Consider the following 18809-nt stretch of genomic DNA (forward strand, 5'->3'; position numbering starts at 1 on the left):
ATAAAATGCCTGGTGCAATTATTCTTGCAGGGTGGTGTTGCTTTGCCCTTTGGTGGCAGTTTCTGATATGCTGCAGCTGAGGAATGTTTCACTGACTGCAGTGCATTATTAGTAGTATGGTTTGGTTTTGGTATTTTGTTGTGGTTTTTTTTTGTCCTTAGTTCTGATTAACTGTATGATTCCTTTTTACACATAAGAATGCCAATTAAGATGGTATTTTTTTTCTTGCTGTGGCAAAGATAAGGGCACCTGGAGCCAGATGACTTACTTTGTGCTGGTGTTGTCTTCCTGCCATGACCCATATAAAGGCAAAAATATTTAACACTCTGCAGTTTCTCAGTGTCACGTTTCCGAAGAGGTGAATCATAAGTCCAGGAACAAAAAAACCTGGCCCTGCTGGCTATATTGCTTGTCTTCTGAGGCACAGAAAGTCTGATGGTCTACCAAGTGTAAAAGCTTTGGTAAAATTGTCTCCTTCCCTTCCTATGCAGGGGACTGGGGTTTTACAACTTGAGTTTTTAAGGGCTTGGACACTCTGATGGTAGGCTGCCTGGGCACCGAGGGATGTGCCCTGCCTTTCCAGTGGGTTGAGGTGGCATCCGGATATGGGAAGCCTCTGTGCCATGTATGGAGGTGTTTGATGTGGGGACTGCACCTTTCTTTGGTTTTCAGTTTTGACAATGATATTCCTAAAGAAAATGTCACAATTTGAACATGTTGCCTGACTCCAGTACTCTGTCACCACCAAAATCATAGACTACCTCTTCACTGTCCTCTTTTGCCTACCAAAATGCCTTTTAACACCCTCATCTCCTTCCCTGTGACTTCCTTGTGCTTAGACAGTGGAAACATAGAAGCAGAAAAATTGTTTGGGTGTTTTCTTCGGTGCTGGCTGTGTGTGGTCTCCTCCTCATGCTAGGGGAGACCCCTCTGGGCAGGACGTCAGGCAGGGGGAGACCAGCGCCACCGGCTTGTGCGTTGGACTTGTGTCTCCATCTGCTCTGTAATGGAGGTTTCAGTGCTTCTTTAATCCGTGCCACATGCGGGTGACCTGAGCAAACCCTGTGGGAAGACAGAAGTCTTGTTGTGTATTTGCAGAGCAGTTGCTCGGAAGCTAATGTACAGCTGTGGCCAGGCTTGTTTGGAAGTGAAGAGTAACTTGATCTTTTAATCTTTTTTTTTCCCCTCCTCAGACTGATGTTGTAAATAACAACTGTTTCGGAAGGGTACCTGCCAGTGAGATTTAAATCCTTGTTTTAAATCGAGGAGTAGATTTCATTAAGATTTTATCTATGTGCAAAGAATGTGCTTTATTTTTTTTTTTTTATAAATTAATTTTAACTAGCTTAATTTCTTTAAAAATAAAAGACATACAAAAACAGAGGCTGAGGGCCTGATTTTCTTACTAGCATTGAGTAAACAAGGAGCAACTCCAGTGAAATCAGTGGGCTTTCAGAGTAACTGAGGTGAGGTGCCTAGGTAACGCATTTGTGAGATCTGTAAACACGCACACACATCTCTGTCATCCAGATATTCCAAAGCTGCCACCACCAAAGCCAAAACAACTGGTCTCTTTTAATAGATTATTAATTTTTCTTCTAGAAGAAGTGGAATTGCCAGATCTGTAATGGACTCTGCTGAGAATGCATATGGTCTTTGTGCTTTGTTTTGAGTTAAAGGCACTATGTGTTGCAAAGAGTGCTATGCAGGTATGCCACAGCACTTCATCACTTTAAGACGTAACTGAATAGAAGTTAGTTTCACTAGTTCTGGGAAAGTTGTTTAAACTCCAAACCCACAAAAGAGTGCATTTTTAATTGGGTGAGTAGTTGTTGAAAAATGAAACAAAAACCCAGCAGGAGAGAGGCTTCCTTGATTTAAGAATCTGCGCTTCTGTCAGTAGATTTTTCGATCTCCATAACCCATTTCAGAGAGCTGGGAGATTTAATCTCATCTCTGTAACAATATTGTTCCTCTGCAACTTTAATGCACTTTTAAGATGTTCTCCCTTCTTTCTTGATGAACACTAGTTTATGCCAATTTACATTATGTATAATTAAGAAGAGCTGGGATATGTGTTCATGGGAAGTGAACCCGAAAGGATACAATGATTTGCGGTTTTGGTCTGTGCTACTAACATTTTTTTGTGTGTCTTTGCAGACTGTCAGTCTTTCTGTGTGTAATACAGCCTTTTACAAGTAATTTTTTGTTTTGGCAGGGATCAACTTCAGGAAATAGATTTTGTTTGTTTTGTTTTGTTTTGCTAAGGTAGTGCTGAGGTGCAGGGAGGAAATGCTCTCATCTAGCAGTAATAGAAGATGTAAAAAAAGCATGAGGTTGCTGTCTCTTGATCTTCAGTAGGAGTGTTTTGGAATTAAGTAGATATCCATTATAGTTACTCAAAAAATGTCTGGTGGCATTCAGGAACATCCTAGGATGTGCATTAAGCTGCTCCTTCGTCTCCTGTGGCAGTCTCACTGTGCTACCAAAAACTACCCTGCTTTCTGCTGTATTGCCTGTCTCCAGGGGAATACTGAAGTTTTAGTACATAGAGATTTTCTTTTAAGCATATATGTGTGGTTTTCTTCATTGCAGTTTACAACAAGAATACTGACATGCAAAACGAAGAAATGAAAAAGCAGATGACAAGATGGCGTTACCAGCCTCTTCAGAGGTCACCCAAGTCTATTAAAAATTCTCTCAGTCTTGATGTTGTGTGTGGTGATTCCTTTGTCAATGTCTAAGACCCGAGCATCTTGATGAATGATGACATAATGAAATACGGACTTTTGGGCAGTGTAAATACACTGTGCATGTTATTGCTACTGTGGCAAAATATCAAACCAGAGGCATGGCTCCTAAGAGTAGAGTTGACAACAGAGACTATCAGACCTAAATTCTGCTTTCATTCTGCTGTTGATTTATTTTATGAAATGAGATAAAACATTTAGACAGAAGTCTAAACACTTTTTGCATACAGGATGGTTATTTAGGGTAACTTTAAGAAAAAAGAGACTTGCAGTGTTAGAAAATGTGTTATACATCTTTTAGGGAATTGATAAAAATACTGTATGTGAGATTATTATATAACACTACACCTAAAAATCCATGTGCTTAAGAAAGCGAATCCTATATTTTGTTAAATTAAAGAGGTTGAGGGAGATTGGGTCTTTGCAAAAGGCACTTCAGAGGAAAAAGACCGCAGAGAGAGAGAGCTAGATGGAAACTTGGTGGAACGAACCCCTTGCAGCATGGAGCAGCCTTGGGCTCCTGAGAGTACAACAAAGACCTTCAGACAGTGACAGAGAGCATCTGCCCTGGCTCATCTCACCGGTTCTGGGAGACTGATTCCAAAAAACAGTCACTTGCACTCCTGGAGGGAGAGGAATTTAAGTGTCCCAATCTGCCCTCCAGGGAGAAGAAAGATTTATTCATGGATTAGTTCACTGGGCAGCTGATAGATTGTGTAAGATGAAGCCCCCATCACTTGACCCAGCCCACAGTAGACAGCTTTGCTTTAGCTTTAAACACAAGGACATCCTTCTGTCTTTCAGGAGCGGATGCTATGGATATTGGTGCAGTTTTCATGGCATTTCTACACATTCTTACCTTTCTTTGCACTTGCTAGAGCAGCGCAGAAAATCAGTGAGGAAGATCAAATAACTCCTTGTTCGTTACTGGATGAAATGGATGAAAAGAAGTAATTTTAAGCAATATGGCAGCTGGCCTGTCTATCTTCCTTTATGACAATAGCAACATACATTTCGTTACTCTTAGTGGGAAGCCTGGGTGAAACTGGAAAGAAGCAGTTAAATAAGGGAGAAAGTGCATGTAAGCTCAGAGTCATCTTGCTGTGTCTGGACTGGTAGATGCTAAGAGCTTGCTTTTTAGAGCCAAAAGAAGATAATCTGGTCGTAAAAACAGTGTAAAAGCAGTTGTTGGCCAGCTCAAGGATGGAGTTCTGGTAGTAAAAACAGTGTAAAAGCAGTTGTTGGCCAGCTCAAGGATGGAGTTTTCACCAGATGTTGCAATTGTCAGTCTTGAGTTTTCAGTTATCAAAAGTTGGTTGTTGGCGCTACCTGGCATATGACCATAGGGAAGAGGAAGATGGATGCACTTCCCAGCATCACTGAGTTCCTTGGGCTGGATCCTCTGATCTCTCCCTCCTACATGGGCTTTGCTTTCCCCTACTTTTTTGCACTGTCTTCTGCCAGGGAGCTGCAGTTGAGTTTGCCATCTCTATACAAAGTGGCCTGCCAAGCTGCTTGGAGTGTCTGCTACGGCCAGTGAGGTACCCTGGCAAACTCTAGCAGTGTTGAGCTGTTGGGTTGGGCTTTCAGAGAAAAGAAGCAGTTTTCTGAGTGAGTTCAGATTTCATCCCAAATTTCCATGCAGATCGGAGAAGAGAGTCCATTCCATTTGTATTCTTCCTAAAAGCTCCCTCACCATGATTGTCTAGTCTCTTTGCAAATGCTGGGCAGTTTTCCACTGTCCTCTCAGCTGGTTGCTCATCTGCTAGGAAAATAAAGCCATCAGTTATGCTACAGAATGGGAAATTTTGTGCTATGCGATTTCCAAACTCTGGATTGCTTATGTCTCGTGACCGTTAATGAGAGGTAACACATTCACACATTCAGATGACCATTGCATTTCCTTCTGAAAGCGGTGAATGCTTTTAATTTCCCTTAAAAAACATCAACAGCCATGCGCAATTTGCAATACTTGCTTTTATACTTAATGAATGAGTGAACCAAAGGCAATGTTCCTGTAGTTTTAGCTGAGCGACAGCAGAAGTTGTAATAGAGATGCTGCTGATGCCAGTTGGGCTTTAAGTTATAAGTCTGCTTACAAAGTTTGCCTGTTTTCTGGCACAGCCTCTGACACATACACTCCAGTCAATCACAGTAAAGTGCCTAATAACAGATGTGGCAATTAAGCTGAAGAATTCTGTCTGTCTCTTTTAATTTTTATTACAGAGAATAACAGAGTACCTCATTAAACCCACCATCACAGAGATTTTTTTTTTAATTTGGCATACAAATGTTGCAAAAATTAGATCTGAATAGGACGCCTTGTTACTGAAGGTGCTTTGTCAGACAATGCCGTGAGCAGACCATTTTTGTAATGACAGATATGTGCTCGTGCTACAGTTTGCAACCCTTACTGCAAAGAGGTACAGATTTAAAGGATAACATTTTGAGGAATTTAGAGTCTTGTGCCCAAGTTAATAAAAATGTAGTCTTGATTCTTCTGGTTTCGTATTACGCTGCCTTCAGCTGCAGCTATCAGCAGACATTTAGGAAGGCTTCCGATAACCTGTAACCAAAGTAATTGATCGGGGGACTGGAACATCTTTCATAAGAGGAAAGGCTGTGAGAACTGGGGCTGCTTAGTCTAGAATTGAGGGGGGAATCTCATTAATATTTGCAAATATCTAAAAGGTGGGTGTCAGGAGGCTGGGACATTCCTTTTTTTTCTATAGTAGCTAGCAACAGGACAAGGGGTAATGGGATGAAGCTGGAACACAAAAAGTTCCATTTAAACATAAGAAAGAACTATTTCACTGTTTAGGTGAGGGAGCCCTGGCACAGGCTGCCCAGAGGGATTGTGGAGTCTCCTTCCTTGGAGGTCTTCAAGACCCGCCTGGACATGTTCCTATGTGACCTGATTTAGGTGACCCTGGACTAGATGATCTCTAAAAGTCCCTTCCAACCCTACCATTCTATGATTCTAAATTAACATATTTTAATAAGAGAAATTATCTTGAAAAAAAAAATTAATTTCACCCAAAAAGTCTTCTTTTGATTGTTAGAGCTTCTAAGACATTTGCATTCATTAGTTTCTTTTAATGACGTAATGGATTTTTAAAAGAGAGTTTGATTCATCATTAAAAGAAATTAATTTAAGAATGTAATGATTTTGGATGTCTTAAAAATATGATAAGAGAAAACAAACCATTGTAAAGCAGAACTGGAAACTTTGATGTGAAATCACTCTTAACATCAAAGTGTTTTCATGCATAAAATATTTAGTCATTTGTCTGGAAAGAACATAGGTTTTTACTGCCCATTTCGAGTGGTGTTAGCAGTTTTATTTGTTAGAGATGTTATTCATTCACTAAAGCACAGTGTCTTATCTTACAGCTTCAGTTTTTTATCCGAGTATACTGAATGTTCCTGTGTTTGCACACATTTACCTGCGTGTATGTATATGCACCAGTGTTTGGGTGCACATGCATGCCTGCATACATGCATGCAAGCACATGGGAGAGAGAAAACCTGCAGACACCATTCACATCTGTCAAGCTGAATTTCTCCGTAGGAATATTTTTCTTTCTTGGCTGATAGAGAGACTAAGCACAGAAATGATACAACTACAAGCAAAGGTTTAAATGTGTAATATTTTTTTAAAAATAATGTAATGTTAAGTTTAGCTGTCTTATATGCTCCTTGACTTGCCACAGATGTCAAGTTGTCACCCTGTAAGGGTTTTGCACAGTGCAGATCAAACAAGCTAGTAAGTAAAGGTCAGGGAGAAGACATAAGCATTGCTTCCATAACTAAGTATGCGTGCGAGTGTTACGAAAGGTAGAATAAAACTTGAATCTCCTGTGGCAGTAACAGTGGTATACAGCTGCCACCAGTAAAAATGGACACAGCATGATCACTTGATAGCAACTCGTTAAAGCCTTTGTCAGTATTAAATTAGCTGTGGTGGAGAGAGACTGTGAGATGGGTGAGAAATTAAGTTATTCATTTGGGAAGATGGAAGATCTTGCATATGTTGGTGTAGAGAGCTCCTTACATTTACTCCAGCTAGTAGCAGCTCCAAAAGATGCTTTGAAAGAGGCAATGTTCTCCAGTCAGTTTACTGTGAAAACCACAGCCTAACATGTTGCTCACTCTGTAGAATAGCTTCATCAGGTTATTTTGTAGTCTTGTTGATACCCATTCAGGGCAGAAGTCTCTTTAATGGGGATAGGATTTATCCCTTTAATTGTAGTTTTGTTAAAAACCTAGAATTAGACAGTCTTTTTTGGTTTTGCATTATGATCTTCCATTTTCCCCACTGAGGAAAGAATGCAGACATACTACATCCATTCTAACCTTTGCAAACTCCAAATTAAGAAGTGGAAGAAGTGAATGAAAGAAGTGTCAAAGGAAACACTTCTGGCTTCCCCATTCTTCTGCCAGAATGTTTTTTATTTAACTTGTAGGGGGGCGTGGGAGGCTTTTGCAATGAATCATAGATACTTTGAACAAGATTACTGGAGGTGGTAAAGCTGAGAAGTAATGCATTGAAATGTTCAGGTTCTGTTAAGATGAGATGGCATCAGAGTTAACTAACTTTTCAAATTATCTGCTTTTCTTTAAAAAAATTTGAAGTCTGTAACAAAGTACTGTGATAAGGATTTACAGAGTGAAATGCTCAGCCTAAATCATGAAAACAGAAGCTAACTGAAATGAAAGCTTTATTTTCTGTAGTGTTATATGCAAAATGGTATTTCCTTGCATGATTTACTGAGAGAAATGTACCAAATCAGTGTTACCAACATTTTTTTTTCATTTATTATAGCAACTAGAAGATAGAAACAAATGAGGGTGTTTGTATGTCTGATTTTTTGTAATGAAAGGGTCTAGTGAAAAGCTGTGACAAGTGTGGGGAGCTGCAGACTAAAGAATTTTGCCAGTGATAATGAAGGCTCTGTCTGGCAAAGGGAAGAATCTGATGTATGATGGAAATGTATGAGGAAAAAGAGAACATGCATGTAATGAGGTAAGGAAAGAAACAGAGGTGGTCTTTGAAAAGGGCTGAAACAAGAAGGCAGAAGACTTTTAAAAGAAAAAGGGCATATTTGAAATGGATCCTAAATAGCATAGGAAGCTAAAGGAATTGTCTGAGTCCTCTGATTGTACTTCTTTATAAGCTGCTAATAAACTGGAAATGACACAGCTTCTGGAAGGCTGGTACTTGAGATAATAGGAAAAGAAGGGTCACAAAAGCTGTGGTCAAGAGAGGGTAAAACTATGAATGAGAATTTCCACAGCAGTGGAACCAGGGTATTGGTGTATTTATGCAACCACAGGATTGTCCCAGGCAACTTGTCAGCAACCACAAAGTTTTCACAGTTGCATCTATGAATACATGATTCCCATTAGGAAAAAAAAGAAATATCAAATATGTGGTGATACTATCTGCTTAAGGGACTATACTAAAAACACAGTACAGATTTCTTACCATGTTTTTCTGTAATAAACAGAGCTTTCTTACATGCCACTAACATCTAATTTGAGAAATACCTTTCCTTAAACACATGCATGCAGCCTTTATTACTGTTAGAATTCTAGCCTTCATCTGTCCTATTAAGACAGCCCTGGGATTCATATAAAGACTGATGATCCAGTAAGGAATACTTTATTTTCTTTTAAAAAATAAAGAGAGGAGAAAGAAAGTCTGTGTGGATATGGTTTTTGTGTCAAGACCTATACCATACAGACTTTCTTAAAACATGTGTTGTTTGCTTTCATTATGGGTAACTGATTGTTAACTGTCAACGGCCACCCTGGGAAAGATGCCCAGGGCTGATTGGTGCCATCTGTGTATGGACCAAAAGCTTCTGGTCTCTGTTGGTAGCCTTATCCCAGCTGAGTGAAGTTGCCAGCCAGCCCCAGGCTCCTGCATGTCTCTGCAACCAGCCAGCCCTAGTCTCCTGCATTTCTCTACATCTCACCACCATTTTCTTCCAAAATATGCCCTATGACTTCCTGGGCGGCAGCTGGCCAGCCCCAGGATATCCACAGCTGTGGTTAGGGCTGGAAAGGGAGGAGGAAGACCTTGAAAGGCTGTCTGGAGGGTACCAAAAGCAAACAGCTGCAATAGCTTGCCCACAGACGGGCAGTTGTGGTCACTGATCCCCTTCCACCTCCCTCTCTTAGCAGCTCAAGACTGGATAGTGTGTGACAGCAAACATCTCTGAGCTCCAGCGAATATTGCTGACACAAAACCAACACTAACTTTGCCACAGCAGGCGCTTAACTTCAACTATGGAAATCTAGTTGAAAAGGCACCTTGCCTGTGTTTTGTGGTCTGCTTTTGGATCACAACTGCAAATAATTGTAGGTAAAGTAACTTTATAAAAGCTAATTGTAGGACAGAGCCAGCTGAAGAACTGACTACCGCAGTAACATCCTCCCAGCCAGGGATGCTTGGCTGTGCAACACTACCAGTTGCTTTAATTGTGAGTGTTATCTGTATTGTCATTGTTCTTCTTACTGTTAAGTTCATACATGATTTTATCCATGACTATTTGAATAAAATTAAGTCTGTAATATTTAACATTACAAGCATTAATAAGTATTTAGATGCTTAATAAAGCATTATGTGTGTGTGTATGTGGTTTTATATATATATATATATATATATATATATATATATATAAAATTAATTCTGATGTTTGATTGGTTTAATTCTCTACCCACTGGAGCCTAGCGGGTTCTTTTCTCTTTCTCACCTGGTGTTGTATGTATACATACAATAAATGTTAAAACAGTGGGGCAGAAGTAAGGCAGCTGGGGAGGAGTACTCTGGATATTGTTCTAACCCAGACCTGCCCTTGACAGCCAGAAACTTTACCAATGCATAACCCTCAGGGTAGTTGAGTTGTGATCAGCAGTTATCTGGGAAACAGTGACCTCTGAAGATCTACACACGATGCAGAGAGAGATGGTTGTTGAGAGTGACTTTTCTAAAACCAAGCTCTTGTGTGCGCTTCCCTATGTGTGGAAGAGGGAACTAATCTTCCTCATCTAACATATGGCTTTTCTGTCTTCTCCTGTTTCATTGTTTTGCTTGAGATGAAGGAGCATTAAGCATCTTGAGGAATTTTCTGTTTGTTTGTTTGTTTGTTTGTTTGTTTTGTGCAATAGCCTGAAGTTAAAGTAATAAGTTATTGCCCACTAATAACCCAGGCCAGATAATAAGTTTACTTACCTGATATAGTTTCACATGATTCACTTAAAGTGTCTTGTGTAAAAGAAGTACAACAGAGTTTGTGTTCTAGCTGCTATTTTATCTTCTGAAAGTGTGCTTTTCAGATACTTTGGATTCTAGACAGCTTTAGCTGTCTTTATTTGGTAACTTTTCATTTGGGTGGAAAATAACTGGACAGGACATTTAGCCAAAAGATGTTTGTTAACAGTTCATCCTGTCAATTTCCCGTGCAAATAATCTCTAAACACAGTACCATGCAATTATAGGTAACCTTAACAATCACAGGCTTGCATGATCAAGACCTATGCTTGTTATCTGCTTGAAAAAGAAAATAGCTAATGTGAACAGTGCTCTGATTTAGTGGACAATGACAGCTACAGTGAAGTGACCCCATGCTTGCAATGTTTGGCAGCCTGCCTCTGAGGAATAGTAATGAGCCTATCTGCAAAGGATCTGGCATACTGGCATTTGTATTTACCATGCCTCTTTGCCTCATGTAAACTAGACTACCACAGAACTTTCTTTCCTTCCCCTTTTAATACTGATTTGGTGGAGAACTGATAAATGAGTATATCATCCTTGCCAGCTTAGTGGCCATGTAAACTCCCTTGCTGTACAGTGAGAATGTTGCATGTCAGTAAATAAAGTTGGTTGGCGAAAAAGAGTCTTTAGTTTTCAAGAGACCCGAAGATCTTAGGAACTAATTCTCATCTAATCTTTTACAGTAAGAGAAAGTCTCGTAAAAGGTCCAAGTGATTGACTTGCAGGGAAATACTGAGTCCTGGAGGACATGGTTTGTGATGGTGATGCAGAAGCACATTGCTTTTGAGTCTGTTCTGGACTGTGATTGCTGGGGCATGCAGTGCTGTGGAGGGACCAGCCATCTGGAACTGTGTCACAACACATGATGGCATTACTGGATGTTTGCTGAGAGTTAGATATTTATGTTTCCTCCCATGTTCATAATTACCTTATTTCATTCTAGAAATGGAACTGTCCTTAGAATTGCTATCCAAGAGATTGTTTGTCACTTATGAAACGGTACACATTGTGACAGTTCTGAACCTCTCTAGGCTTCCACCTAAAAGTTTTTGTGTTTAAGCAGGTGTCTGCTCCAAAATACAGTTCAACAGGTGCTCTCCATTACTTAAGATCAGGTTATGAATTGTTGCATTTATATTTAGAAGGAGTGGTACAGACATGTAGCCTATGAAATTATTACATTACTTAAAGGATCGTGATTCCATAGCTTTCAAAACAGCTGTTTCCATGACTTGTGGGCAATTAACGCCCAGTCTTCTTCAGACCTATGGTTTATCGGTGGATTTTCTGGAACCTGACAGTTAAGACTTTTTCACTTTTGTTTACTACAGTTTAAATGACCAATGGACTGGGAAAGTATTGGGTATAACGCCAGAACACAAACATAAACATTATGATTATGTAAACCTCATTTTCCTAGAAAACTCTGATAATAAAAAGAGATGGGAAAAGTAAAAATTATCTATTAGCTGAAGAATCATGGCAATTCATTAATGACTTATTTTTGTTATTAACATGGCACTTGAAAAAACTAGCAACATAACTGTCCCCATATACCAGACCTGTTCCTGCATACTCATCCTCTGATTTGGTTATTCTTCAGGTACCAGTCTAAACTAACTTTTTCCATTTTATGCACTTAGTCCATTTCAAACACCTTTGGACTCTTCAAATGGGTCAGTTTGTTTCACTGTGAATCTTAGACCTTAATTCAAATTTGAGACTTTGTGTGTAGTACAACTGTTTTTGAGTGACTTAAGAGTACTCTCTTTTTCATGCAAAGCTTGCTAGCATTTGAGAAAGGAAGCCTGGGCTGTGGCTGTATTGGCCTGTAGACCTAAACTTGTTTTAATTAGCATAAGTGGCTTCCAGGCATAGAAAGACTTTGGGAGTGAAAAGGCTCTGCAGAAAAATAAACGTGTGAAGAAGAAAACTATCAGGGCTGTTACTTTTGTGTGCTAGGGTATGAAATAATTAATACTGTGTTTTGAGGGATGGCTCAGTGATTGGGTTAATATGTTTTATGGCTAGTCATATATTTAGCTAATTCAACCAGTAGAGTCAGGTTGTCATTGAATGTAGGGCTAAGGCAATACCTGCCAATTAGCACACATTAGGTGAACAGTGAGGTTTAGAAGTAACGAAGAATGAGCTAAGAGAGTCAGATTTGATTCAGCTGCGTCAAGAAGAGCCCTTGTAATCTTTGATCATGGGAATTGTGAAAGGGTCCTTGAATTTAGGGCAGTATTGAGTTATCATTTAGGGAGCTATCGTATTAGCTGTCCAGGTGCTCCACATTTTCTGTCAAGCAGGAGCTCAACCTTGCCAAATGGTTTGCATGTCAGTCTCTTCTGAGCTCCGCTTAACTGGTGATGATGTCTTTGGAGTGACATATTCTGAGGATTTGAGAAAAGACCACTCAGTTTATTTACATTTGCCATGATTGTATTTCTTCAGCCAGTCTGGGGTCTGTGTGGTAATGCTACTATTCAAGTTAATTTGCATTTGGTTTATGAGGGAGATTTCACGTGACACAGCATCAGACTGATTTACTGATTTCCAAAGGAAAAATACCTTCTGCTCTTTGCCCATTAATTCTCTAATGTAATCAATAAAAGCAATTAGTCTTTTCACAGAAGCTAACATGGGACTAATCATCATTGACAAGATTAGGTCAGGTTCAAATTTTGCTTTGCTGTTCATTGGTATTGCAAGAGATGATTTTATAAACAAATTGTGCCCCTGGTAAAGGAGCTGAACCTCAAGGGAGAGAAGAGTATAATGTTAAGAAAATCAGTGTGTAGGAAGTGAAGGACCACACAATTCTTTGCCAGAAAATTTTGAGGAAGGTTCTTGGACTTGTCTGGAGCCATGGTTTCCAGTTGCAGGTGGCAGTCACTAAGTCTATTACTGGGTTCTGGCTTTGTTATGCTCTGGAGAGTGCGAAGGCCCAGGCACCAGCAAGAGAGTCTGCAGTAAAGACTGTATGGTTTACAATTTGGTCTGAAAACTGAACTATGATGGACAGAATGAAGATTTTTTTACAATAGTGTTTGCTGTACACACACATTAATGCAATGTGAGTGTAATTAAGAGCAACCTATAGGATGACAGCCCAGACAACAGTTTGACATAGCTGTTACTGCAGAAAGGCAGAAATGAGTGTGGTAAAACCTTGAAAGATACCATGATAAAGTATGAAAAGCTCTCAATATTATCAAGTTTATCTTTGAACTAAATTACAGGTTCCTGCAGCATTTTTTTATGTTGTGGTGGTTAAAATACTTTTGCAACACTAAAGAGAAAGCTACATCAGCATTTCCTGTGGTATTGGGTTCATTATGTCATGTTAGCAACTGTATTGTACCAGTCTCTATTGCTCATGCAGTTCTAATCCTGCTTAATTCACCAGCAGCACTTGATTTTGCTGACCAAAAATTACTTATTGGCAGCCTTGAGCAACCTTCACTTCTTTTACGTTTTGCATTGTTTTACCTTCCTTTGCTTCTCCAGTTCCACTCAATTTATTTACCATTTGTTATGAAAAAGCTAAGGGAGAGCTGTGGCTCTGGTCTCAGTGGGCAGAGAAATTAATTCATAATCTTGTGTTAATTTTGACTACATAGAGGAGAAGCATTTATTTGCCTCTTTCAGTTATATATTCTTTCTCTGGTTTTGATCCTGAGCTGTATAGGAAAAAAAAACCCAAACGGTAGAAAAAAAGTGTGCAAAACTGTCAACACAGTTGGTAGTGGAAGAAAAAGTGCCTTCGAATCTCAGATGATGGGCAGTAATGGTTAACTGCCTATGTTTGTATGGTGCACGTAGAGGCTTTTTCATCTGTTTACCAGTGACACATATGTAGTTCATGTGTTTGCTCACTTTAAAATGTATCTTAGGGGAATACCTGTAATTTATGGGAGTATGTCTTTGACATACCTGTACACCTGTTACACCATTTCAAAATGATTTTGTTAGTAATTATAATATGACTTGAGGTGATCAAATTAATTTTTAATATGACTTATTGATGACTATTAATACCTTCCTTTGATATAATAAATGTATAATAAACTAAATTTCCTTAATTAGATTGCACAAACTTAAGGGCGGAGTCTACACTTACTTTAGGCAGCTGCATTGCTCTCCTGTTAGTATTTTTAAACCATGGGCCTGTGTTAAAGTCCAAGGAAACAGTGTAGTCTCTGAGCTAAACAGACCTCATATTGCACTGGACCTACCTTAAAAATCCTGCACAAATAAGAGTAAAGGTGCAGCTAGGTTAACTGAAACCTTTGTCTTAAATAGTATTTAATAAATGCTACAGGGCAATAATATTTAGTGTTCTGCTATGACATACATGTTCTGCCATGTTCTTTAGTGGAAAAGAAATCTGGCAGTAAACCACCATGAGCTGGGTTATTTTTGTTGTGTTGGGTTGTGAAGTCAGAGACATTGACTGCACAGAGAGAGTTGTACCTGCTGGTTGGCAGTAAAAATGATTGGAAAAATATTTTGCTAACTCCCATATGAAGTTTGAAAAATATCTTCCCCCCTCCTTCCCAGAGCTGTCTGTACAAACATGTTGCTGGATATTGGAGAGTATTTTGGGAACAACCATTTGCCTCTTTGAAGTTCTTTTTTACGAAGGTTAGCAGTGCTATTTGCAGTAAAAACATCTCAGTCTGGTAGGAAAATTCCTGTTTACATCTCAGAAATATAAACTATACAATATGCTGTAGGAGGTCAGAGGAACCTTCTGTTTTAGCATGACTTATTTACTCTCTCATACATCTACTAATTTACATAGAGAAGGCATTCTCCAACGAGCATTTTTAGTACATAAAACACAGATACTATGTATATGCAGCTAGTGAAGATTCTGATATATCATTGGGTAAGCTAATTTAAGCAATATATTAAGAAAAGTAAATCTCTGAACATAGTATCTCAGTGTGAACTGTAGACAGCAAGAGTTAAATAAGTAATTTACATTTTTTATTGCTAATATAAACACTTTAGCAATGCTAATCAGATGTACTGATTTTCTGTTTTGATTTTCCTTAATAATTAAGCACAAGATCTGGAATGCAATCAAGTTTTACACGAGGGGGTTCATGCAAATGATTTTTTTTTTAAATTTTAAATTTTGTTAGATGTATCCAAAAGGAAAGTTACTGAAGTTGAGAATAAAAAGAAAAAAGGAAATACAGTTTACAGTCTGCATAATCAAAGTGTCTATTTTCAGTGAGGGAAATCTCCAGTTTGTTGGAAATGCTAGCTGAAAATACCGCTGCTTTTACTGCTTTTTAAACAACTGCACATTGACTGCTCTGCAATGTGAATGCAGAGAAACAGTGGCAGATCATGAAATGTCTTTCAGCAGCCCTGATTTTTGAAGAAGGATTTAACAAAATCAGATCTTCTGTGTGCTCTCAGATGTCTTAAATATAACAGTTTATTTTTGTGAGCTTTTTTAGATTGACTTCTAATGTCAATCTAATTAAGATGTTGTAAGTAAGACTGTTTTCTCCTTATATTTTTTAATTGGACTTTTTTTCTCAATAGTAAATAATAATAAAATTATTGATGTGGTATGCTTTGGTCTATTCCATAATAGTTAAAATAAGGAATTTCTATTTCCAATTAATTTGCTTTGTTAAAAATGTTTATATTTTTTCAAAATATATATTTTTAGATTTTCAGATAATAAGGTAGATTACACTCAATAATCTCTTTTTTTTTTTTTTTGTGGTCTCTAGCCATATAGTGTTAAAAAGTTTGTGTGAAAAAGAGGATATAAGTTCAAATGTTCACGGAAAGGCAAATACAGTGGAGTAAGTCATTACAAATTACCTATTACTAGCATTCATTCTGATATTTGCAGGTCAGTGGTAGGTTGGATTAAACGTGTCTCAGTATGCAAATTAAAATTGTTTGCTTGAAAACAAATACAGAAGTAGTCAAAGTGTAGGACAGTATCTTAGATTTTTGTCTTGCTACAATAACTTTTTAATGAGTAGAATGTTTATTCTGTTTGGGAATTGTATGACTCGGTGCAGGAAGGGCTGTTTTTGCCAACTTTAAAGGGAATTCAACTTTAAAGAGCAGTAAAAATGCAGGATAACATGTGAGATTGTCTGTTAACAATATAAAACAAAGTCATTTAAACCCTTCCCTCAATTAATTAGTTTTCATGAGAATTACGAGTTAGTTAGTAGAAGCACTGTGCCACTTCTTGCAAGTCCGGAGCTCACATTGCACCTTCCAATAGTGTTGTTTAGCATCTTGAAGAACCAATAAGGTGTATTCATGCATATATATAATTTCATTTATATATTTGCTTTAAAAAATAAACACCACCATGACCCGAGTCCTGTGGAACATCTTTATATTGCTTTTCATTATTATTTATTTTATTGACTTACACCTCTCCCCATGATGCTGTTGACTGAGCCCTGCAAGAAAGCAGTTTACGGCGATGCCTAGGTTGAGGTAGTGCCCAGGCATAGGGCACAGCCTTCCCAAGCAGTTCCTGGTTATCATTCTCCTTCCATGCTTGGGGCCCAGTTGCTCAAGCATCCTTAAGGAGGCTACAAAAGGAAGTCAGCATGTGATTTTGGGGAAGAGGGTTTTACAAAAGATGCTGCTTGGGATGGAATGGCACCTGAGATTTTTAAGAGGTCAGCATAGGCTACGGGAATGAGGGATGCAGCTGGCAATGAACAGAGTAGCACTCTGTTCTTAACGTGCAGGATTTCTGATAGAGTATCATCCTTTTCTACTCTTTAGGTCTTGAGCAAATACCAGACTTTATTTAAGTTGCGTCTCTTGTCATTTGGTGTGAACAAACCAACAAACTGAGCCTGGCTGCCTGCAATTTGATGGAACAGTGGGACCTCGAAAATGTGATTTGTTCACTGGCTGACTGTCTTGCCACTTGTGTGAAACTACTCCATTTTGGCCCTTCTTCCAAAATGCATGTAATATTGCAGTGTTTCTTCAAGTGCCTATTACTTTATATCCTGTATATTTGTTACACATGGGTCAATAGTTTTAGCTCCTTTATTGCTTGTATAATGTTAATAAGCTATAAATATATTTTCTTACAGATACCTTTTTGGAAAGATGGTTCTTCATTTGAACTCATTTCTTTGCTTCCCTGTTGTACTCTTGCACCATTGGTTGGGGACAACTTTGTCTTTGAATCTGGAAGATCCCAATGTGTGTAGCCACTGGGAAAGGTAACATTTTCCTTTGGAAAATACGCAGTATGAATTGTGACTGTAATAAATTTGGTTTGTTTTACTTGGCACATTTTCAATGGCTTAAAGCTTTTAGTTAAGTAGTGAACTGTGAAAAAATTGCATGTTACTGTATGGCAAGGTAAGTTCATGTATAAGTAAAAGATTTTCACATTGGGCTGAAATGCAGTCATGCAAACAATACTACAATGGCACCAGCAGTGTTGCACAACCATCTGAGTAAAAGAAGTGAATAAAAATAGCATTTTCAATTTAAGTGAAAAGCAGCTTTTACATATGCAAAATATAATTAACCATATTGGAGTCTGGCCAAATTTGATTGTGCTGCTTCTTTGCTATTCAACATTCACAGAATCTGAATTAAGATTGGTTGTTTAATTTCTTTTTTTTTTTTTGATGAGGTTCAGAAATTTACAACATACAGAAAGAAAATCCTCAATTTAGTTGGTACATTCGTTCACCCAGTTTTGTGTTAATTGCAAGGAGAACACCACAACGGGTGAGAGAGGTTCAGCCGCAAGCATTTGCTGTACTTCTTTTCTTGTGTAAAGGTTATAGTAGTGAAACCAAGCCTTATGGTCTCGTTGCTATTATTATGCCCATGATTGATCAGCTAGTCCCTGTGACAGTCTAACTGTTCACTTGAGGATATCAGTATTTCCTACATTTAGGGTAAATTGTGTTTTGTGCTCAGTCAGTGGGAGTACTGCTAACAGCATTTTTTTACTATTGTTATGACTGAATCTTTTCAAAGAAAGCTGAGACTTGTATATTTACCTGTAAATACAGTCTCTTCCTCTCCCTGAGGAAAAAAAAAATAAAAACTCACGTAAGGACTTTCCTCAGGAATTTATCTGAGCTTCATGTGAAGCATTTGGAGTCTGCCCCTACCATTCTGTACGATTTGGCTTATACAACAATATGTATATAAAGTATGCACCATATTAAACACCTATTTATAGTGTTCAGGCACACATCTATGATTTTACTGGACCCTGGTCTTTATTGGGTATGTTTTGTTTACTGTTTTTATAGATAATAGTGTTTTTGAGGGAAGCTAAAATGTAGTGAAAGCAAAATGGGAAAAAACCCAGATATAACTGTTTACACTGGGAATGTATTTTAAAACAAACAAAAGCTACAGGAAGAAAAATATGTCTAGCAAGCACAGTCATTTTGTTGCATGAACTTTCTTCCTTTTTCTGTGGAGTCTCAGAAATGGGGAGGAACTACAACTTACTGAAATATTCACGCTGTTATTCAGAGGAGGTGATGAAGGTACCGAAGTATGAAAGAGTAAAACCCCAGATACAAACTCTTTACTGCTGCTGTCACTGTCACTGTCACTGCTATGAGCTTTAAATAAATCTACTCCAGCTAGTAATGAAATGTTCTTTGCAAATGAACCACAGCAAGAAGGGGTTGAGCGCGCCCTGTGCCTCGAACAAAGAGCACAGAGCCTGAAGCAAGTGTCGTCACCCCACCAATGTTTTGTTGGACTAGGTCAGACAG

At 38.5% G+C, this 18809-nt stretch overlaps 1 protein-coding gene across 2 annotated transcripts in view; it reads left to right on the forward strand.

Moving 5' to 3' along the window:
- Window positions 1-18809, forward strand: part of MEGF10 (multiple EGF like domains 10) — a 107894-nt gene that overhangs the window by 9338 nt on the left and 79747 nt on the right. For both annotated transcript variants that reach the window (XM_062018475.1, XM_062018476.1), the window contains exon 2: window positions 17145-17276. In XM_062018475.1, the coding sequence (XP_061874459.1) occupies window positions 17161-17276 (116 nt within the window). In that variant the 5' untranslated portion in view covers window positions 17145-17160. The remainder of the gene's footprint in view (window positions 1-17144; window positions 17277-18809) is intronic.

Source organism: Colius striatus, chromosome Z (assembly GCF_028858725.1).
Source record: "Colius striatus isolate bColStr4 chromosome Z, bColStr4.1.hap1, whole genome shotgun sequence".
Lineage (NCBI taxonomy): Eukaryota > Metazoa > Chordata > Aves > Coliiformes > Coliidae > Colius > Colius striatus.